The sequence below is a fragment of the Antennarius striatus genome, chromosome 8 (assembly GCF_040054535.1).
Source record: "Antennarius striatus isolate MH-2024 chromosome 8, ASM4005453v1, whole genome shotgun sequence".
Taxonomy (NCBI): Eukaryota; Metazoa; Chordata; class Actinopteri; order Lophiiformes; family Antennariidae; genus Antennarius; species Antennarius striatus.
Genome location: NC_090783.1, coordinates 17,620,001 through 17,642,500, shown reverse-complemented (window position 1 = coordinate 17,642,500; position 22,500 = coordinate 17,620,001). Strand labels below are relative to the sequence as shown.

Below are 22,500 nucleotides of genomic sequence, written 5' to 3'. Positions count from 1 at the left end.
ATGAATGAATAAATGAATGGCATATGATAAATAGAAAGGAGATGGGGCTTTGACTACCATCAAAGCCCCATCTCCTTTCTATTTATCATATGGAAAATGTGGGGTTTTTTATATGAATATAAAGAGGCGTTCTTGAAAACTTGCCACAAGCTATTTCAGAGCCAAAGTGACCACCAAATTAAATAAAAAGCAGAAAATTTAGAAAATCTACAAAAATACCGGAGGATGGCATAATGGCTATTTAAATTGCCATTGGTTGGGTTTAATGTCCAGATTGTTCTTTGGCTGTTGTTGTAATGGCAATTTTGTGATGATGTAAATTTCAGTCTTACATTGTAAAATGTAGTTTTTTTGTTGAAGCTACATGCTTTATGCAGTACTCTGTGAATGCAAGAATGTTGTAGCAAAAGTATGCTATAGCTGTTTTAGCTAAAAGGTATGGCCTGATTTTCACATTTTTATTTGTTGTATTTGTTTGATACTGTTTCACTTAAAGAATATGTACCACCAATTTTAATAAAGCTTTTACTTCATCTATTTATCCATCCATCCATCCATTTTCTTGTGTGTGGGTGTCTATGCCACAGACGCATCGCCAGTCATTTAAATTAAAATAACTGTTGTCTAAAGTGCAATTAACAAACACAAGTCATGACGTTTATGAGCAACTGGAGAATTCATTAATTTATTCTTGACCATTATCCAAAAATACACCTATCCCAACCAGCTACGGGCTAGAGTTGAGGTACACCATGGTAAAGCCATCGATTTATTGGTAGAGTCTACTTATCAGATGGTCAGTGGTTCAACCCCCAGCTCTGCAGCCCCTATTGTATAAAATAGGAATGTCCTCTCTTTCCTGCTGTTAGAATCCATTATTATTACAACTAGCATAATAACCTTCCAGTTTGGAGATGAAGACCATTCTGTCTTCGTATGGGAAGCACTCCTAGATTAGAGTTGATGTAATCCATGCTTATGCTCTAGAGCAGGCATGACCAAATGACGACCCGTACAATCTCTGACAAATTCAAGAGAATAGAGTTTCTTGGAGTTTTTTTTCCGACGGTCGCGACTATAAACGGCGGGCACTGTTACTCCGGTTAACACTGTGGTAGATCCACTCAGTTGAGCCGATCCAAAACCTTTTAGTGGTGGGACAGTAGTGAAGGAGTACCTAAACACTGCTGAGGAGACATTATTTAAGGGGCAAACAGAAGGATGAGATGTGTGAAAAAAATCAAATAAATCCTGAAGTTAGCTTCAACAGCAACCCGAAAATCAGAAACAGAAGTAGATAAAAACATTAGTACTCAGAGTGCACCATGCATATCTTTGTCCATTAATAAGTCTACACATGTTACTGATAATGCCGAGCTTTTGGTGTATATCAGGTTCCTTCACAAAGATAAAGGGAACTCTGGGTGAAACACCACTTGAAATACACAAAAGGAGAGGACGTATATGCAGCAATAAAAGAAATGCTGACAAAGAAAGGCATAGATCTGAAGCGGGTTTTCTCTGTCACCACAGATTGTGTCCCTGCCATGGTGGGAAAAGAGAGGGGGGGCTTTGCCCCGGATGAAAGAGGACAACTCAGATAGTGTTACTTACCATTGTCTCATTCATTAAACAGTACTGTGTGCCACGTTATCAGAACATTTTGCTGAAGCAGTGAGCACAGTGATGAAATCATCAACTTCCTTAAGACATCCTCATTCCCTTGAGCATCACCATCTGAATGTCACGTCTCTTGGCAATTAGTTCTTGTTTGTTTTGATGTTTCTAATGTATCATGTCATTTCAGATCCTGCCCTACTCTGGTATAAAAGTAATCAGTTCATTCTCTGCACCTGCCTTCCCATCACTGACCTGCAGCCACTCCTCTAATCAGCCACTACCCTTCATAGATCCTGTTCAGTCCTCTGTCCTCTGCCAGATTGTTTAGTCTTTGCCCTGACTCTCCAGCCTTAGAATCCTGCCTGTCATTTGATTCTGATTCTGCCTGTAGTGATGTCTGAATGGCGCCCCATGGGGCTTTGAAACGTTTGCGACAATTGTGCCGAAAACTGTTTCATTACTCGGCGCCCCATTCATTGAGTACGTGGGCGCCCTCTTCGGCAGGGTGTTCTGTACTGCAACCACACAATGGTCAGTGAACCCAGAAAACAGCACGTTGACGTTTCCTTTATTGCATATATTTTCTGAATAAATCCGAATATAATCTAATTCAATGTGTTAATCCTTGCTTGCTATATTGTAGCCATATATTATGGTATAGGAAATTATTTTATGATCGTTGGTCCTTTCAGGGTTAATTAAAGCAATAAGAGAAATAGATTACATGTTCACGTATGTGCATTTAATATAAATATATACACGTGTTCGTGTGTGTGAGTTACATGGAATGATTAGTTTCACTGGAAAAAAACAAGGTCTATGTCTGAGACGTCATCACAGCAGCACCACCGGCTTCATCCTCACGTCTGGATCGGTAGCGCCTCATCATTGGTGACGTGTTGTTACTGTACGTCAGGTGGAGGGAACAAAGCAAACACCTGTAAATTAAAAATGACACTTGTGGTTTAGAGAGAAAACCCACGCAGAATGGGGCACCAGTGTGTCACCTGGTGAATGGGGGCGCCAGTGTGTCACCTGGTGAATGGGGGCACCAGTGGGTCACCTGGTGAATGGGGCGCTTAGCGCTTGTGTGACAAATGTCATCAGTTAATGTGGTTTTTCCATGTTTGAAGCTCGGGAGCAGTGCTTCACATGGGAACGCCCACCGAGTCCAGGGCGCGCCGGAACAAAGCGGACATCACTATCTGCCTGTTCTCCGGATCCTGCCTGTTGCCAACCCCTCGTCCGATCTGTCTGCCTGGTTTGATTACTCTTGTGTTTGACCCTGCCTGATTTCTGGATTCTGCCTGTTTGCCTGTCGTCTGATTTGTTTGCCTGTTGGATTGATTACCCTCTTGACCTCCCTGCTTGTCTGTCGTGCTTTTGCCTTCCATCAGTCTTGCTTGAGCTGTGACACTGAGAGAATTTCTGGAAGTTTTGAGGCAAATACCAGTGACCCGCTACTGGTGACTGAGTAATGGAAATGCACTGGAATGGTTCAGGTCTATTGGAAAAGAAATATCAGCTTTCTTAGGGAAGTTCAAGAATAAGAAAATGACACAGTTTTCACTTTTTTTTCCAAGCTGAGCACAAGATGGATATGGCTGCCTTTTTGGCTGACATTACATTACATCTTAATGAGCTCAATTTAAAGCTGCAGGGCCAGAATAATTTAGATGCTGATGTGATAATAGGTAGCACATTCATTCTAAGACTCTCAAAAGTGATGTAGCTTTACCCATGTTTAAGGTTAATTGCTAAATTAGACGCCTCGCCAAATCCCCGTCCACTATCACGTGTTATGTGAGTGCTAATATGGCTGGGAGGAGAGGCTTCAGACTAACATACTCATCCTTATGTAGCCGGGTTTCTGTTAGTCCAAAAATATCAATGCTGTGTTCAGTTATTAGATCATTAACTAAAAGAGCCTTAGATGATAAAGACCTAATGTTTAAAAAAAACACATTTCATTGTCCTATATTGACTTTGTCTGGGTACACACAATGCAAATTAAGTTACTGTAGTGAACTGACATAATTTTTCTAGATTTTGATAGTATTTCATATCATCGCTGATCAAATTTGGGAGGGGTCCAGAGAAAACTACTTGGTCTGCCACGGTCCTTGGATACTGTATGTGCACACCGACTCTACATTAGCCTTGAGGACCTCAGTCTTTCTCAGGCGTGCATCATCTACACCACAACGAATTACAATCTGTCTAAATCTCCTAATATTCTTACCCAGTTTTTAGTTTTAATTGTCCTCAATATTGCCTCCTCTGGCAATAGTATGCAAAGGTAACAATAGCTAAAACGTAATTGGCACTAGTAACATTAAAGAAATAACAAAGGTTTCAAAAAGTGATAGAACTGGAAAAGGTCACCTATTGATTTTTGCCTCAGCTTGTTGACAGCTAACACCGGATGGCAGCAACAACTTAACTTTTAAACATGACTGCGAGAAATGTTGCTTCTTTATGTCCCAAACAACTGAGGTTTCTGTATTGCTAATATAGCCCTGGCCCTCTGTGTAGTGTGTTGGATAAACCAGAAGTGGCCCAGCAGAAAAGGCATGCAGGTCTCAATATTCAAAATGATCCATGCACCCTGAACTGAAGAAAAGAACAGTGGGGATGCAATTAGATTATCAAGAGTTGAAAAAGGACAAGAGTTAAGATGTTAAAGTGAAGTTTATACTCACACTGGATGTGATGTACCTCCCACTTCCAGTTCCAGAAGTTTTTGCTCCACAAAGGTCTTGAACCGACCGCCCTGCAGTCGTCAGCCCTTTACCCAGTGGATTGAGATACTGAGCTACTGCTGCCTCATTGTGTGAGTCTGCTCACATGTCCACAGTAAGCTTATGTTAAGCTATAGGAAGACCTTTGTGTGTCTATGTGTGTTGGTCGGTGTACCCAGACATGTTTGTATGATTCAGACTAGCCGTATTAGCACCCCCCTCCTTTCTCTCTGTCTCCCTCTTTCCCTCTCCCCTCTCTTCCCTCACTATATTTACCACAGGTATTTTCTCCCAAAGCCTCTTAAGATCAATATCTACTTTTCTACAGTAGGTTCAGACTGGTCTCAGTTAATTTCCTTTACCTTCCTAATTATTAAATCACCTTGATTTTATACAGAAGAATCAATTTAAAGTTTTGACGGGACAGTGTTACAAAACAATTAGTAAAAGCACATCTTACATCATTTCCCTTTGAAGGGAATACCAAAAGACATGAGGAATTTTTGCATGATAATGGCATCAAACGTGTAATTTTTGTTTCCTGTCTGGCTTACTTTCCTCCAATTAAGTAACATGTCAGTCCTCCCTCTGCAATCCAATTAAGTTACTTCATGCGTCCTTCATTTCCTCTACCTTTATTCTCTTCAAGTAAGAAGATTGCCGCTGTTAAGCTGTAAGGACACCAACAAGCACACATAGAAGCACAGGGACAACCTCTGACTCTGATTTAACCGCCTTGCCACGCCTCCAGCTATCTGTAATCTCCCCAGTTGATGACAGAGTGCAATGTAAAGACATTTCACAGAGGAGTGAAAATCCAGTGAAAGTTATCCTGAAACACTAGGTCTTTAGGATTTCTCCTGAAAACGAAAACAACAATAAATACAAAGAATGCTTGAATGAGAAGAGAAACCGGATATATTTCATTCGTTGTAGGAGTCGTGGATTTATAAGGTGAGATGAATGACTTACAGGCTACTACTTATAGACTACTGGGAATTTAATTACTAGTTGAAAAACAAGGTAGTATCAAGGTAGTATTGTGTGTCAATCAGGTGCAGTTCACTAGCTTCAAAACTGATCCATGGAAGTGAAATACATTTTACAAAAGTAGGATTTGAGCTCTGCTATAAGTCTTCTAGTAAATCCTCTTTTTTGCAGGTAAGGTACATGGTGGCTCAGCTTAAAACACAGCCCGTCTGTTAGCTCAGTGCCAGAGAACAAGCTGTTAATTGTGAGGTTATTGCCGTCCATTTAGAATCTGCAGCGACTGGTGCAACAAAATACAATCCGGCTGAAGAAAGGCACAGACCTGATAAGCCTTAACTGATAAGCCTTAACAGTATTTCTACATTTGAAAAGTTTCTTAACCGATTATTTGTTCTAAACCTCAAAGAAAACACTATCCTGCTGATTCCTTCTCTCCCAGTGATCCTGACTCTGTTTAGTTTGAGCATGTTGACTGTAGTTTGCAAAAGCTGTTGTAGCCAACACACTTCAGTAAGTCCTTTAGTAATCCTCAAAAGAGAACATCATACAGTGAAATACAAAAAAACATTCTAATAAAATGAAAGTCAACCCAAAACTTTTCACTCCGGGCACACTGGCGCTGCACCTAGAGTGTCCCCTGCCTCATACTTCAAGTCCCGCTGGGATAGGCTTCAGCAACCCCGCGACCCAGGACAGTGGAAGAAGTGGGTACTGAAGATGAATTAATGAATGAATGAATGTATTCTATTGCTATCTAGAACTCATAGTTGTCCATATAATAATCACAGGAAAATGATTTTGGTTTATGTATTTTATAAATTATTTTATTTTATATCATTTCCTCTGCAGTGGACATATGTTTTCCTTGCATTTAAAGGGACAGTAATTTTAAGTGACATACGTGTTATTTATCATTATGAAAAATAGAAGAAAAAATAAATTTTATATGTGTAGCATCATCCGTTTGGTCAAAAAAGCTTAAAATCTGCGCCGCAGCAGCTTCCACATTCAGTGGTCATGTGGGCGTCATATGTCACGCGATTTACACCAAAAATATCATGGTCGCCTACGCGGTGAACAGTTGTGTCAACAGAACAGCAAAAAGACGCGACTTTCAAATAAATTCACACATAAAATGTATTTTTTCTTCTATTTTTCATAATGATGAATAACATATATGTCACTTAAAATTAACTTTACTGTCCCTTCAAAGAAAGTGAGAATTTTTTCCATCTTCCAATTGATGTGCAAAATAGAGGTAGCAGAGATGCTTATTTAATTTTGAGAGTTTGTCTGTGTATGTGTGTGGCTCCGTGGTGCACTAGCGTCTTGAGCTGAGTTTCCCCTGCCTCACGCCCCCAGTTGGCTGGGATAAGCTCCAGCACCCTGCGACCCGTGACAGCGGATGAAGCTGGTTAGGAAGATGAATGAATGTTCAGCTTTGAGGGACTTCTTGTGCTGCACCAGAAATAAAAAGCAGACAGATCAATGTGCTGCCACTGTAAATTAAACATTGTGTAATCACAGTAGTAGCATTCTTGTAAGTAATTCCTAAAGATGAGTTTTGTAATATGGCCACAATACGCATTTTAATATTATAGTAAAAAAAAAACAACTCTCTGCATCTCTTCACAAATGTATATTTAGATAGAGATCTCTCTCTGTTAAGGATTCATGGATGCAGAGAATGAACTGCAATAAACTATGAGAAAGCTCAAGCAAATCCTGAATATCCAAATCTGTATTTTACCATCTCTACAGAGGGCCTTTATAACCATTCTCTTCATCATGGTGGACCTGTTCGTGGACAGAGTTCTGGTGGAGAACAACTGGGAACAAGATGAACTCAACACAGACCGTGAGATTGTCGGGATCCTTGAAAACCGTATTATGATGCTGTTCTTTGCATCTGCTAAGTGTGGCAAGTGTCAGGAGTTTGTGCCTGTTCTGAATGACTTTTTTAAAAGGCTGAAAGATCCAGCATATATTGAATACCCCAAACTGCTTGCTCTCATCTACATCAGGTCAGTACCAGTTTCTCTCTTTTACTGTATGTTCATCCACTCATGAGATCATATGAACTTGCATTCTTACTTTCGTAATAACATTTGCATTTCAATCTTGCTCTCCAGTCTGGACCAATCAGAAAAGCAGCAGGAAAGATTCCTTAAAGAGCTGCACAAAAAGGTTCTCTTTTTAGCCTTTGAGGATCCATACAGGAAGTAGGTGGATGAATAAACAAGTTCTATATTAGCATAATGTTTAACCTACAGTACTTGAGATATTAAACTGTCATTCTAAAACACTAAAAAATCCCATTTAAATAAGACATTTTTATTATATTCATTTTTATACATAGCACTGTCATACCTATATATGATTTTACTGTTTTACAGAGAACTGCAGGCTTTGTTCAAGGTGAAGGATGTGCCAACAGTAGTTGTCCTTCGTCCTGATGCCTCCATCCTCTCACAAAATGCTGTGCAAGACATCTGTCATTTCGGCTCCAGCTGTTTTCGAGACTGGCAAGAATCAGCAGAGCTCATCGAGAGGAGCTTTATGCTTAACGAGGAGTTTGACAACCTAAATCTACGGAGTGCTACAGATCCTGTTAGGAGACTCAAGTACAAGACAGAAGACGACAAGAGGAAAAAGAAATGGTGGAAGTTATGGGGGAATGGCAACCGTGGAAAGGACGAGGAGGAAGAAAAGTATGGAACATGTGACACTTAGAAAAAAGGAAGAAGTTAAAGGAGCATGGAAGAGGTGATGAAGAAAAAACAGAAATATAAATGTGTAAATATAAAAGGCAACGATTTTTGTATTAATTGTCTTGAAGGACTTCATCCTCAGCTTCAAAAATAATTTCACTTTGTTCTCTTATAAAGCCTATTTCAAGGCTCTTTTTTTGTCTGCCCAGAATGAAAAACAAATCTGTACTGAACAGAACTTCATTTTTGGGTTGTCAGAATATAGTGTCTGATATATAGATGGCTCTGCCTTTCTGCACAGGTGTCTGAATGAAATGAAATGCAACTGAGTTGATTTTAAGAAATGTGCTACTATTCTTACAGTCATGAGTACTATTATAATTTCCCCTGTTAATAATGATTATAATAATCATAATCATCATATTTGTGAGTCCATTTTGCAATGTTGTTCAAGAAAAATCAGAGCCCAATGTAGGGTGGCTAATAAATTTATATTCATTTTGTGGTCAGATGTACAACTTAAATGAATAGTAAAGTTGTCTCGTGACTGTTATTTGTGTGACGTCTAGAATGTGTGATGTGTGAGGACGTGCCTCACCTGCCTCCCCTGACCGCACAGAATGGCAAGGCCTTTATTATTCATTCTTTTATATTTTTAAGTGTGTGTGTTTTATCCTGTAAATTTACACACATGCACGCATGCACACACACACGCACACGCACGTGCGCGCGCGCACACACACACACACACACACACACACACACACAATCACTAAGCACCTCATGTTCCTTGTCACAGTCACCTTGTCTTTCAATCCTTCCCTCCCAAACAAAGGACAGGAGGTGGAGTGCAGACAGAGAGAGAGAGAGAGAGAGTGAGCAGCCACTGCTATCAACATGAAGGAGAGAGTCATCAAGTGAGTGTCATGTGCACTGGTTTAAGTGCAATTCATGACGTGCTGAAAAAAATATTTTGAGACAGTGTCCTGTTGGGATTTGTAGCCTTGAGGTGGATAATATTTGCAAGAGGTAAGCAACTGCGAGGATTATCCAATTTAACCGCAAGCAAGATGGGATAATGTGATTAATGGAAGGTTTGTAGGTCTGACAGAGTGGAATATATACATAGCATATGCTACGTACATACTGTAAATACATATACATACATATACAGAAGTAATATGGCAGAGTCATGAAATCATACAGTATGTAAGATGAATTTGAGTAAATGCTCTTTTGTGTTATGACTGGTGGTCTGAGCTTACTTCATATTACTTTATACATGCACACAAAGAACCCTCACGAGCATTTGTCTGCTATTTTCTTTCAGCATTGGATTTATTTTAAATTAACATATTATTTGTTGTCTTTTCTTTCTTAGCAGCTTCCCAGTCTCTGCCCTTCCCAGCCCCTACCCTCCTTCCAGTCCATTTTCATTATGGTGGATCTGTTCATTGATCAGGTCCTGTTGAAGAACAACAAGGATCAGGATGAGCTTGACACAGAACGTGAGATTGTCATGTATCTGCAAAACCGCATCCTGATGCTCTTCTTTGCATCTGCTGCATGTGAGAGCTGCCAACAGTTTGTTCCCGCACTCAACAGCTTCTTCAAACAGTTGACCGATGAATCCTATGTGGATCGCTCTGCTCAGCTAGTTCTCCTTTACATTAGGTACACTGTCAATACACACATTATGGGGTTGTCAGCATTCATGTTCTACTTTGATAAAATGTTTTCCCAAACCTAAATTTAATGAAATGACAAAATTGATAAAGTTACATATTAAATCTATTGGATATCTAAACAATTGGTTGCACATGTGAGATAAAATAAACATTGGGAGATATTTTCTGGATGTGTAGTCTATCTCTCAGCAACTTCATATTTTATCTGTCAGTTTGGACCAGTCAGAGGAAGAACAGTCTAGCTTCCTTAAAGACCTGCCCAAGAAAACCCTGTTCCTGGCATATGAGGACCCCTACAGGAGGTGTGTGGAACCAGCCAGTTAATTTTGTCAACAACCAGCTTTGTAATATATATAAATTCCCTTATCTAGTTGTACAGTTAAAGTCAGGTTGTACACCTGTCTGTGTTCACAGGGAGTTGGAAGCCATGTTCAATGTGGAACAGCTGCCCACAGTGGTGGTACTGCGTCCCGACTGCTCGATTCTCACTTCTAATGCTGTGAAGGAGATAGTTGGGCTTGGCCCAGACTGCTACCATAACTGGCAGGAAGCGGCAGAGCTAATTGACAGGAACTTCATGATTAGCGAGGATTTTGAGCAGAAGTCCATGCGCACCTTGACTGACCCTTTAAGAAGACTGAAGTACAAGGTGGAATATGACAAGAAGAAAGGGAAGAAAAAGCACATGTGCCAGACTGGAATCATGGCAGAAGATAAAGATGGAGGAGCGGCACCATTCTGAGGGTGACCGTGAACCACGGTAAAAGATGTTTCAATAGATGTTGCCTTGATTAATCATCAAAGCTTCAACAGTGTTTTCTACTGATGCTGCAAATTTAACTTACAGCTAGTTTTACTTCACCAAAGAATTATTTTTGTTTTTTACAGTTGAATGTCAGAAAACCAGTTTTCTTTTCTTTTCATGAACACTCTACCTGACATGTCTGGATTCATTTATCAACACTTAGCTGTGAACTTGCAGCAAATATAGCTCCAATGTAAGTAGAAATAGATTTGCAATCATCCAATAAAAACATATATAAATGCATCCAAAGGAACTATGAATACTGTTGACCAATGCTGATCTCAGCATAGAATTGATTTCTTCAAATGCTGCCAAGTATACAGTCAAGCCAAGATGAGGCTTGAGCCAAGTCCAACCTTTTTTTTTTTTAATCACAGCCTGTAATTATTCAAGCAATTTCAGTAACACATTTCTGTGATGTTATGAATTATTCAACATCACTGCAATAATAATTATTGTGAATTCCGGGCAACACCCTTAGACAAAGACTTGTCCTCTCAAAAGACCCCACACGTTCAGAAGAGCAATCTAGTATATACAGTTACATTTAGCAAGGAATGCTCAAATGTCTATATGGGGGAAACTAAACACTCCATAAGCACATGGCTCAACACAGAAGACCCATAATCAGGACAGGACTAAGCAGTCTTCCTTCACCTCATGGAAGAGGGACACTCATTTCAAGATACCAATGTTCAGATTTTGGACAGGGAAGACAGATGGCTGCAGAGAGGAGTGAAACAAGTCATCCATATCAAAGTGGAGAAGCCATCTCTGAAAGGGGGATGGGGGGGCTGCGACATCACCGTTCGCCCACTTACAATCAGATCCTTCCGTAACTCCCTGAAAGAACGACTCAGCAGATTAACCCAGGTGATGTCTCTCATGCTAATACCAACCAAATTGCAATTTTTTTGTTGCGTTTACACCTTCCGTCCACACGTCAACGCAGATATCCGGAACGAAAACGCAACTTCTTGAAAACGCTGGTCAAGGTGGGTTTTTTTTTAAAAACGCTGGGTCTGCGTTGTCATGTGGGGGCAGTATCCGCAACTTTTTTTATCCAGGGGGCGTGTCCCTGGGACCAAAACCGCTGTGACGTCATGCATGTGACCTATATCTACATGTACAAACGGAGCTAAAACCGGCTATTTTCTGATGTATAACAGCTCCACGTCGAAGATGCGCTGATAAACATGCTTTGCACTTAAATATCCTTCGTCTGTTTCTTTATTTATGTGTCATAAAGTTTGTATACGTTTTTATTCATTCATTCACGTTCCTCGCCAAAGACGACGACACCAGTTCTGGGTCAGACCGGGATGCGTTGTCTGCTGGTGGAGAACTCTGTCATGGAGGAACAGCGTGAATTTCCACACGTCCCACTCCTCTCTCCTGTCGTTCTCAGAGTTGTTCTGCTTGTACATGTGTTGATCAACGCACTGATGCCTTTATGTGTGGATGGAGATATTTTTGAAAACGCTGTCGTGTGGAACACGAATCGTTTTTGATGCCGCTTAAAAAAAGTTGGGTTTTCAAAAAGTTTGTGTGGACGGGGCCTAAGGTTTTGTGAAACTTGCATTTCAACAACCCCCTTTGACACCCCCTGGCACCCCCATCAACCATTGTTCAGGGTTTCAACTATGGCCATAGGAACATGAATAGCACTGACCATGCCTCACAAGGTTAATAAATTGGGACAAGACCAGACACCACTAGAAATGAAGAAGCCTCTCGGATGAGAAATGAAACGTCTTCAAGGAACTTTCTTAAAGTCCAGTGGATTGGTTTAAACGAGCTTTGGATAATGTATGTTATTTCAGATCCTGTCCTGCCCTGATCCACTTGCAATCAGCTCATTCCGTTAAACTCCCTTCTACCCACTCACCTGCTGCCACTCCCCTAATCAGTCTCTACCCTTCATATACATTCCTTCGCCCTCAGCTAGTGACATCTGAATGGTGCCCCATGGGAACTCAAACCCTTTGGGACAATTGGGCTGAAAAGTGGTTCATTACTCGGTGTCCCATTCACTGAGAACGTGGGCGCCTCCTTTGGCAGGGTGACTGTACTGCAGCCACACAACGATCAATAACCCCAGAAAACAGTGCTTTGACATTTTTTGTATAGCGTATGTTGTCTGAATTAAACTGAATATAATTTAATTTAATGTGTTAATCCTTGCTTGTTATATTGTAGCCATATATTATAGGAAATTGATTTATGATTATTGATCCTTGCAGGGTTCAATAAAACAATAGACATATATTACATGTACAGTATGTCTATGTAATAAAATATATACATATGTGTTTGTGTGTGTGAGTTACATAGAAGGATTAGTGCCACTGACAAAAAAACCAAGGTTTATATTGTGAGATAAAAGTCGGAATTTGGAGACGTCATCGCAGCAGCATCGCCGGCTTCATTCTCATATCTGCGTCAGTAACGCCTCATCATTGATGACATGTTGTTACTGTACACCAGGTGCTGGGAACAAAACAAACACTTCACCTGAAAATTAAAAAATGACATGTGTGTGGTTTATTCTTTTCTACTATGTGAGTAACAGAGCTTCAAAATAAGTTTCTTTAAAATTGAAATCTACTTTGTTCTTCCCACCAGTTCTAAATGTTCTCAGACTTCAGATCTCTTTCTGGTTGGTTCCATTGGAAAGAAATTACAAAGCAAACCGTCAGCAATCTGAACCCTAATCCAAACAATCCAGGAGGTATCGACACGATAGGCAGCAAACCGCTCTGTTTCATACAAGTTTTATTTTTATATTTTATATTCCCCTTATGAGGAGTTAATGTTTTCACCAGTGCTGCTTTGTCTTTATTAATCTTTTAGCAGAATTACACAAAAATGGCATTAAATATTTTCCTTAAATTGATGAAGACTCCAGCATATGCTCTTCTGAGTAACTGGAAATAATAATAACAATAATTATTACTCCAGAACATAGCTGATCAAAAATAACTGATCGAATGTACATTAAGGTACATTCTGTTTTATTCGAAACCATACACAATACAGGAAACTTCAAAGCGCTGCTTTCTAGAGTCATCAACCGTTGTGTGGCTGCAGTACAGCCACCCTGATAATGGGACACCCGCGTTCTCAATGAATGAAGCTTTTAGTAATGAACTAGTTTTCAATGCAATTGTCCCTAAAAACCGAGGCACCAATACAGCTAACAGGCTGCAGGAGAGAAGGTGTGGTCGGGAGTCCAGGTAACCGCATCAATCATCCGAGCACACCTCAGCAGTGAGGGCGTGGCTAGGAGTCCAGCAACGCCATGATTATACATGGTTCACTGCTTGAAAGGATTTACTGCCAAGTGTAGGCAGAATGGTTTTTTCCCAGACTTTTACCACTGCATAATCCATCAACAGGTGTTATGCGCTGAAATGTTCCATATGAAAGAAATAATTGACGTGGCAACAAAGATAACAAGTTCTATTCGCGCCAGATCTCTTCAAAGACAGCTATTCCGTGACTATCTGGAGAAGGCTGACTGTGAGTTTTTGCTAAACACTGATGTGAGATGGCTTAGTTGAGGGAAATTCTTGCAAAGGTTTCAATTGCACAACCATGACACCAGGTCTAGTATCGTCCACCCACGGAATGGGGTAGTATTCCTTTCTTGTGTTGGGATTCATGTAAACCGCTATAACCGAATTGTGTAAATCATGTCCTCTTGATAACTTTGATTTAGAAAATGTAGTAATAAAGTGAGGCACCGCTTTAATAGTTTTAGGCAAAACAACTCCTGATTAATCACTTGAGTACAAAAAGAGGAGTCAAGGCTTTTTGATGGCTGTCTGCAGGAAGAAGAGAGGAAGGGAGGAACATAGGGGTTATGCCAGCTGCATGATAAAGATGAAGCTAAGAAGTATCTTTGTTAAAGAAGTGTGGGAATTGGTAAAACACACCTCCTTCTGATGTGCTTTCTGCAGAAAAACACACCTCCTTCTAATATATAAAAGAAGAGGGTGTATTGCTATTCTTTGTACTTACTGATAGACTTGCTTGATGCCGTGAGCACCGTGTAACTGCCAAAAGCTTTCATCACAAATTTTGACTTGGTTTTCCCTTGACTGGTGTTTCCTTCCTCGATCAACGAACATGCAAAGAGCTCTGCAAGGATGCACCTCGTCACTTGTCACCCCAGTCAGTCCACACAGAACCTCCACCTGGAGCCCTTTCTCTTGGGTACCATGACTACTGCAGACGACCAAGGACTATCAGAGACTTCAATGATGCTGGCCTTGAGCATAGGACAGACCTCTTGAGCCGCAGCCTCCTGATTTACCAGGGATAGACAGCAGGGGTGCACTCTGATAGGCCATGCTTAACGGAAAATACCTGTGCTTATTGCAATATTGCGCAGGTAAACACTTTTTTTTTTTTTTTTTGCGCTTTCTCCATATCCTTCTTTTTTGGAGAGACCATGCTAAAATGTTAATCAAAGCTGGTCAGACACAGCTGCCAATTGTTTCTCACTTTTCAGGCAAACCTTGATAACGCATTCTAAGCCCTTCCTCGTTCTCTGGCTCGTTCTGCCTCTACACACAGACACACACAAACATATACGCGTGCACGCGCAGGTACACGCGTTGCGCGCCCTCGAGTGCAGAACGCGCAACAAGCGGACCAGAGGATGAGAGAGAGAAAAGACAAGGACGGATGCAAGGCGAGGCCAGGAGCTAAAAAAAACCCGTCTCCGTTTATTTTTTGTTTTTGTTTGAATTGTTCCAGCATGTCTTTAAAAGGTGATTGTTGCCTTTTGTTTTTTCAGTAGCGTGATATATCTCCATCCATCCTAATGTGCTGCTGCGCCTCTTCACGATTCTTCAAGGATATGCAAAGCGGCTGTTATCACGTCGACGTCATTTTCTGTTAAATCGAAGAATGAAATATCGAAGCATTTTATCCGCAATGATACACAACAACGGGGCTTGATGAGATTTTTTTTTAAAAACCAAGGAATGGATACAGAGCAACCCAGTTCTACTCGTCGATTTTCGCCCAATGATTTTTTTTTAGCCTGATCGCTGAGGGGTTTTTTTTTATTTTTTTTTATTTTTTTAATTCATCCATCGACCTAGGCCTATAGCCCGCACCATCTCTGGACATGAAACCCGTGGGGAATTATGATACCAACGTGATGCACAGTCACACAGAACAGCGGGAAAGACATCGAGCATAACGGAGGGAGGGTGTCAAGACTCTCTTGCATTGCTCGTTGGGGTTGGAACGCCCAGTTGTTGGACCCACCGCATACATAGCTGTAGGCCACCGACGCAAATAAACTCATTCAAAATTGTTATTCGTTTCCATGCATCGGTCGGAGCCCAGCGATATACAGGCTGAAGAATATAGTAGGTGAGGGCGCGGAGAGACGGGATGCGGGAGACGCAGTGAGCGAGAAGGACAAGGCGGAGGGAAACTGGATGATTGACGGTAAGATGAGGATGTAGGATATGTGCATCTATCCAGCCCCCCTTCTGTCTGTCTGTCTGTCTGTCTGTCTGTCTGTCTGTCTGTCTGTCTGTCTGTCTGTCTGTCTGTCTGTCTGTCTGTCTGTCTGTCTTTCTAGCTTTAAGGTTTGCTGCTGCTATTGTTACTAGTGCTGTCAAAGGCCATTCAGTCAGGGACAGGGGTTCGATATGCTGCTGTGCTGGGTCATGGTCTTGTTGGTCCTATGCCATTGAAGCTCTCAGTAGTAGCATCGGAGTTATGTGAAATATTAATGAGCATGTGATTAGTCTCCCCTTGGCCTCAGAGGAGTGCAGAGAGAAATTGACTTGTCCCATCCTGTCACACATCTTCATTGCAGTGTCTGCTATACTGCAATGAAAAGTGTTGTAAACACACACAGGGGAATATACACACACAGATGAAGAGAATGAGAGTACATTATCAATATTTCAGGGAAGGATTAAGAGGGCTGAGTCAGTGAAGGAGGCGAGGCTGGTAGTAGGAAGGAGTGGCTGTGAGGAGGGAAGCAGTGAAAACGACAACAGATTAATATTGAATCAAGGCAGGTGATGCTTTCATCCATTTATTCATCTCCTTGAAGACGAGACAAGTACAGTCACCTATCCGCTTGTCCAGTATACAGGTCTTGAGTTATACTGGAGTCCTAGGTGGCAATGGGAGAGAGGCAGGGTAAATCCTGGAAAAAGTCATCAGCTCTTTGCAGAAAACTGCATGCAGAAATAATTTATTTCAACCTTTTCAAGAGGAAAAAAGTATATGCATGTACACACGCACGCACACACACACACACACACACACACACACACACACACACACACACCACACAAATGACTGGAAGGATCTAGTGTTATTTGACGGAAAAAAACACAATATTTATCTCTTTCAGTCTGGGCCACTTCACAAAGGCTCCAATTATGACAGTTTTTGTCAGTCAGACAGTTTGTCTGTTTGTGCTCTGAGCATTTGTAGCTTGTTTTGAGCTGAGGTCAGCTGGAATTTTACTTACTGTGGTTTTAGCTAATGAGTATTTTCACTGTCCAAGAAGTTGTTGGTTGACAAGTCGACAACAGGTTTTCTCTTTGAAATGAAAAAGAGCTGAGGTGAAGTCAGGGTACTCATTTTAATCCTCATCATATAAGACCTTCACAAACAGTGATAAACACCAGTTTTAAAAATGAATGAGCAAAAATTTGATCTCTAGAAAAATCACAAAACATGATAAATATGCTGCAGGAGCTCAGTCCACGAAGGCCCTGTCCACACGTAACCGGGTCTTTTCGGAAAGCGCATCTATATGAAAAAAATGATATATAAAAAAAACATTACGTCCACACAACATTGTTTTCAAAAAATCTCTGTCCACACGTTACCACATAAGTGCATTGATCAACATGTTTATAAGCAGAACAACACCATAACAACTCCAACAATGACAGGAACGAGGACCAAGACAAGTGGAAATGCACGCCATTCTCCCTGGAGGACGACCTTCATCACAAAGCGCATCCCAAAACAGCCGACTTTTGTCTGTGCTCAGTGTGAAGCAGCAGCACTTCGGCATGAAAAACAAGATGACCAAAAATGACTGGACAATTCTTGCCGCCAACACGGTTTTAACTCCGTCCATTCTGTTTGTACTGTACATGTAAACACACACATGATTTTACAGCAGTTTTAGTCTCAGGGAGACGTACCCAGACCAAAAAACCCTCTGTTACAGCCGTCTTTACAAAAATGAATACCCAGCGTTTTTTAAAAAACTTCACTTTGGCCAGAGTTTTCGAAAACCTCCATTTTTGTCCCGGATATATGCGTTGTTGTGTGGATGAAAGGCCTTACCGGAGGGATAAAGATGCGTTTTCAAAAATACCGGGCTACGGGTGGACGGGGCCTAAGTCTTGGCCATGGGGACTGGAGGGTGGCTGGTTCAAGGCTTGTGTTGGGGGAAAAAAATTTGGAGAGTGAACTGGCAGTGGGAGGTACCAGTTCATTTCTCGAGCACTGCAGAGGCGCCCTTGAGCAAGGTGCTGTCATGTTTATAAGCTGCTCATTGGGGCGCCACATGAAGGAGATGCCCGCCACTTTACCTCACCATCACTTGCATGCCTACAGGCCCCTTGTAAATGTGTTATGGGCCTGTACCCACTTATATACACTTGTGCCTAATTACTAGTGTACTATAGTGGACAAATAATTTCCCCTATGGGGGATTAATAAAGTTGATTTTGTTTCATTCAATTTCATACAGTAAAAGAACTATGAAGGAACTAGCTTATTTTGCAGATGCATTTTCCATTTAGTAATAAAAAAGTACAGAAAATAAAAGAGAAAGGCTGCTGAGTGTCTGGGATTTCTGCTCTAGACCTGATCAAATTGATTAATCAGTTATCAAAATAGATGCAAATATTGTTCACCCACATACTCTATTATTTGTGTTTTTGCAAAAGATACTGTGTTTGGTTATTGGCTGTGCCTAGGGTTCTATTACATTAACTGAAAAAATAAAGTATGGACCCACCTGTTTAGTGTGATCTACTTTACTACTCTTCATGAATATCCACTAGGTATTTTCTGTATATTGATTTAAAAAAAACAGTGAGAAGAGCCATATTTCTCAACATTAAGGGATTTGACTAAAATTATAGAAATTATCTGCATAAAATGCCAAATTATTTTTACACTCAGACTATACATATATTAGACATGAATACATACAGTATACGTTGTGTACAGGCCTTGAACGAACACAAATACACCCTAGTGGCCTGTACGTATTTAAATAGTACAGGTGGAGGCAGAGTGACTAGCAGCGACTTTGCAATGCGAGCACCTCGGCAGGTGAGCTGACACCTCCCACTGTCAGCTCACACTCTGAAGATGGCTGGTTGGGAGCAAGAATCGAACCGCCGATCCTGTGATCATTGTACGACTCGCTCAACCAACTGAGCTACTGCCATCTGCAGGGTACCCCCCAGATGAGATTGCAGCTCATTGTAAGGCCACATGAAAGACAACAATTCATGCTCATACTTAAACCTACAGACAACTTTGGTGTGACTAAGCTGCAGGATTGTGGATGTGAGAGGAAACCAAAGAACTCAGAGAGAGCCCACAGAGACACAGGGAGAACATACAAACTCCGCGCAGAGAGGAATCAAACCCTGAACCCACTTCCTGTGAGGCAACAGCACTACTCGTGGTCCCACTGTGCCGCTCCACTGCAGATTACATGTTGTCTCCATGATTAAAATATGATTATTGATTAATAACATTTAATTGCATAATAATGTATTATTCCATTCAAGTTAATATTTGTATACCACAACAGTTATTGATGCTAATGTGATGTAAATTTTGTTGTAATAATGTTTATAAAAATTATTAATCATAGTTAATTCATAAATTTACATTATTATTAACATTATCAATAAATAAGGGGCACCACTCTGCAAACAGGGAATAAATAGCAAGCTGGAATCACAGGTGAAACTGAAGCACAAGCACTCTCAAAAAGTCTTTATAATAGTAATTGTGAACAATGATACAATTTCTCAAAAATACAATAAATCTTATTAACAGTGGCAATATCAACTGACAAAAAGATACCTCAATTAATACATTTCATTACATCTAAGCTACTAACATTCACATGCATATCCAACAATAAGCAGTATGTTTAGGCATGATTTGATGTGTGTGAGGTCAGTCAGTCAATATAGACGGAGTGGGACACCCAAGTCAAAGGGGGATGGTATTACAGAAGAGGTGGGCTCAGAAGGGATTGCAGGTTGCAGAAAAATGGCCCCTGTCTTTACTATGTACTACAAACAAAGATCTGTGTGTTGTGCGCACGCATGTGCATGTGTGTGAATGTGTGGGTGAGTGACAGAAAAAAGGTGGGGAGGGGAAGAAATAATATGAGCAAAAAGAAAAAAGGCAGCTGTATTTATAACACTGACAACTCACATGAATGCTGCACAGTTCAATAATCAGTCATTGGTCTACTCTGTCTAGACATAAAGGGTGCTAGTGATGGTACTTTGGCTGTAACAGGACTTGAATTATCCATTTATTATCAAAGTGTTCCATGCTTGCTTGATGGATTTGTGCTGGGGAGCACAGACGTGTGCTTGAGAACAAGGAAGGAAGAAAGAGGGTGTCTCTCTCATTTTAAATCCTAGCCAACTCTACAGGGGCCGAGAGGGGACCCCCAAGGAAATTAATGTCCCTCACCCAATGAGAGCAGATAGTCTGCGTGGAGAAATTTATAACCCATATGTAATGTTGGCCCATGGAAAATGCAGTCCTCCTTGTACTCCTATTGTTCTTGCTTTCTGGCCCTACCAGGCTTTGTATCTTACATACAGTGCTCTGAGGCACAGTGAAACAGCCTGGGCCTTTCTTTGTTTCAAACCTTAGACAAAATTCAGACAGTATGGTAGTGTTTATACATAACTACAATGTAAATATCATTACTAAAATGTATTCAGCAGTTGCAGTCAGTCATGAATATCTAACAAATTACATTACTGTACTTTTGGTTCTTAACAGCTTCACTCAGTGGAATTTATTGGCAATTTTTAAAAATCATTCCAGTATTCCAAGATTCATTTATCATCAAAGCATCAAGCTTAGGTTAGATGCAATTACATATGTTATAGAGATGTACTAATTTTCCTATTTGCAGTAACATTGTCGACTCTTGTGAGAAACAGTGTACACAACAAATAACATCACAACAATTTTATGTAATGAAGTGCATTGAACGTGAGGCACTAACAAAGATCTTATAAACATTTCTGTAAAGTGGGTCTGCTCTTGAATTAGCAGTTTTGCTCACAATGGACTACAATTAGAGGATATACACAGCGAATCTTGTCAGAAACCTTCATCAATCTGTGTCCATACTTCCTACACTAAACACATTTTAGAAACAATATCAGTAGTCTTTACTCTTGCCAAAAGTTGCCGTATTTCCTGGACTATGGAGCGCATTGGGATATAAACTGCACCCAAGAAATTTTAAAACAAATTTTTTAATAAATATTAGCTGCACCAGACTATGAATCGCATATATACCAGTGTATAAATATATACAGTGCGCCCTCGTTCTTTGCGGTTAATGTACTCCAGGAACCACACCCATTTGAAGAATCAACGATCGAGATTGCGATCTATTTATCTTATTATTTAAAGGTAATTTAAACGTTTATGAACCCTCCTCATTCTGATATTAAACCACCTTCTATCTATATTACCTTTTCCCACACTCTTATCGACTGTTTAAAGCACTTTTGTATCTCACCAAAGTACGAGACTGATGGAACAAGCGCACTTCCGGATGATGTCAGCCAATAGAATGCGCGTACGGTATCACGTGACTGCATACTAAAAATCCGTGATGAGGTGGAGTCGCAATCCTTGAAGCACGAATTCGAGAGGGCACACTGTATACAAACATTTTGAAATAACATATTTACACAGTAATATTTTGTAAATGTTTATTTACATACCGTAATTGCATCCAAGCGGTGCCTGTAACACGGCAGTAAAACGGCAGCTCGAACTAACGTTTTTTATTCATCCTTGTTCTGTGTACTAAAACCACAGATGTCATCGTCTTCTTCAGTGTCAGAGTTGCAGAGGCTCAGAACATCTCTACCACACATCAATTTAGTTTCTTGGTATCGCTCTCAATGTCGCTATGATCGCCAGTTATAGTTATCACTGAAGTTGCGCTGTTCTCTCCATGCTGTAGTCCAGCCTTATGGAACCCGTTGGTGATCATGGATTCTTTGATACTGCTGCACACAGTTAGGACCCAGTGGCTTACCCCATAAAAGAATGCTTTTTGCATAGGGCCAGTTTTTATAAATGACTTGTCGTCACTGGTCATACAAGCCTCCCACTCACATAGGAGTGCCCCTTAAAATGTGCGATTCACGCTGATGTCAAGTAGCTGCAAAAACTTGGTTGTACCTCCAAGTTTGTTCTCTTAATTGCCACTGTCATAAAATCTGTAACTTGGACCCTCATACTGTCCAAAACAAGCAATGCTTTATTCTGGTGAAAAAAATCTTCCCGGGCACTTGTCATAGTACTCCTTCAGCCATTCAGTCATTAAGGTTTCTATCATCCAGCTTTTTTTGTTAACTTTAATGACTATGATTTTTGGGAGGTATTTGTTTGTCATAGTCATTTGTTTTCAATTGCATAGTCAATTGCATGCAGTGTGTTCTCTCATGGCCGGTTGTTTTCACCATAATTGATGACTAAATTGTCTTGTTGTAGTTTGAGGCAGGTCAAACGTTAAAGGTATTTCATCCATATCTATGATGTTGTCTGTTGAGACGGAATTCTCAACTGCTATTGTTTCAATAAATTTGGAACTTTTTCCTCGTAGTCCGGAGTGAATTGCTGACAGACAGTCTTCTGCG

The 22,500-nt window shown here is 40.6% G+C and overlaps 4 protein-coding genes across 8 annotated transcripts in view; all 4 read left to right on the top strand.

Annotated features, from left to right (window-relative positions):
* LOC137600344 (adhesion G protein-coupled receptor E5-like) overlaps positions 1–537 on the top strand; it is a 16,208-nt gene extending 15,671 nt beyond the window's left edge. Inside the window, exon 18 of the mRNA XM_068321920.1 lies at positions 1–537. This exon is cut by the window's left edge and continues 2,398 nt beyond it. The gene's annotated coding sequence lies outside the window, so the exon portion shown is untranslated.
* A 4,635-nt stretch (positions 538–5,172) lies between these two features.
* On the top strand, positions 5,173–8,516 carry LOC137600456 (nucleoredoxin-like protein 1). Of its 2 annotated transcripts, none has more exons than XM_068322099.1 (4): positions 5,173–5,315; positions 7,113–7,375; positions 7,484–7,573; positions 7,748–8,507. In XM_068322099.1, exons 2-4 carry the CDS (start codon positions 7,140–7,142, stop codon positions 8,082–8,084), a joined length of 663 nt encoding a protein of 220 aa, XP_068178200.1. In that variant the 5' UTR covers positions 5,173–5,315; positions 7,113–7,139; the 3' UTR covers positions 8,085–8,507. The 2 variants fall into 2 exon arrangements, with proteins under 2 accessions (XP_068178200.1, XP_068178201.1); XM_068322100.1 differs by lacking the exon at positions 5,173–5,315 and adding an exon at positions 5,331–6,055 and having other exon boundaries at positions 7,748–8,516.
* A 254-nt stretch (positions 8,517–8,770) lies between these two features.
* Positions 8,771–11,640, top strand: LOC137600457 (nucleoredoxin-like protein 1). Of its 4 annotated transcripts, none has more exons than XM_068322104.1 (4): positions 8,771–8,979; positions 9,447–9,736; positions 9,963–10,052; positions 10,165–11,640. In XM_068322104.1, the coding sequence occupies exons 2-4, from the start codon at positions 9,501–9,503 to the stop codon at positions 10,490–10,492; spliced, it is 654 nt and encodes a 217-aa protein (XP_068178205.1). In that variant the 5' UTR covers positions 8,771–8,979; positions 9,447–9,500; the 3' UTR covers positions 10,493–11,640. The 4 variants fall into 4 exon arrangements, with proteins under 4 accessions (XP_068178205.1, XP_068178204.1, XP_068178203.1 ...); XM_068322103.1 differs by having other exon boundaries at positions 9,444–9,736; XM_068322102.1 differs by having other exon boundaries at positions 8,771–9,091.
* Positions 11,641–15,339: 3,699 nt separating this feature from the next.
* Positions 15,340–22,500, top strand: part of LOC137599846 (adhesion G protein-coupled receptor L1-like) — a 48,444-nt gene continuing 41,283 nt past the window's right edge. The window contains exon 1 of the mRNA XM_068321039.1: positions 15,340–16,024. The gene's annotated coding sequence lies outside the window, so the exon portion shown is untranslated. The remainder of the gene's footprint in view (positions 16,025–22,500) is intronic.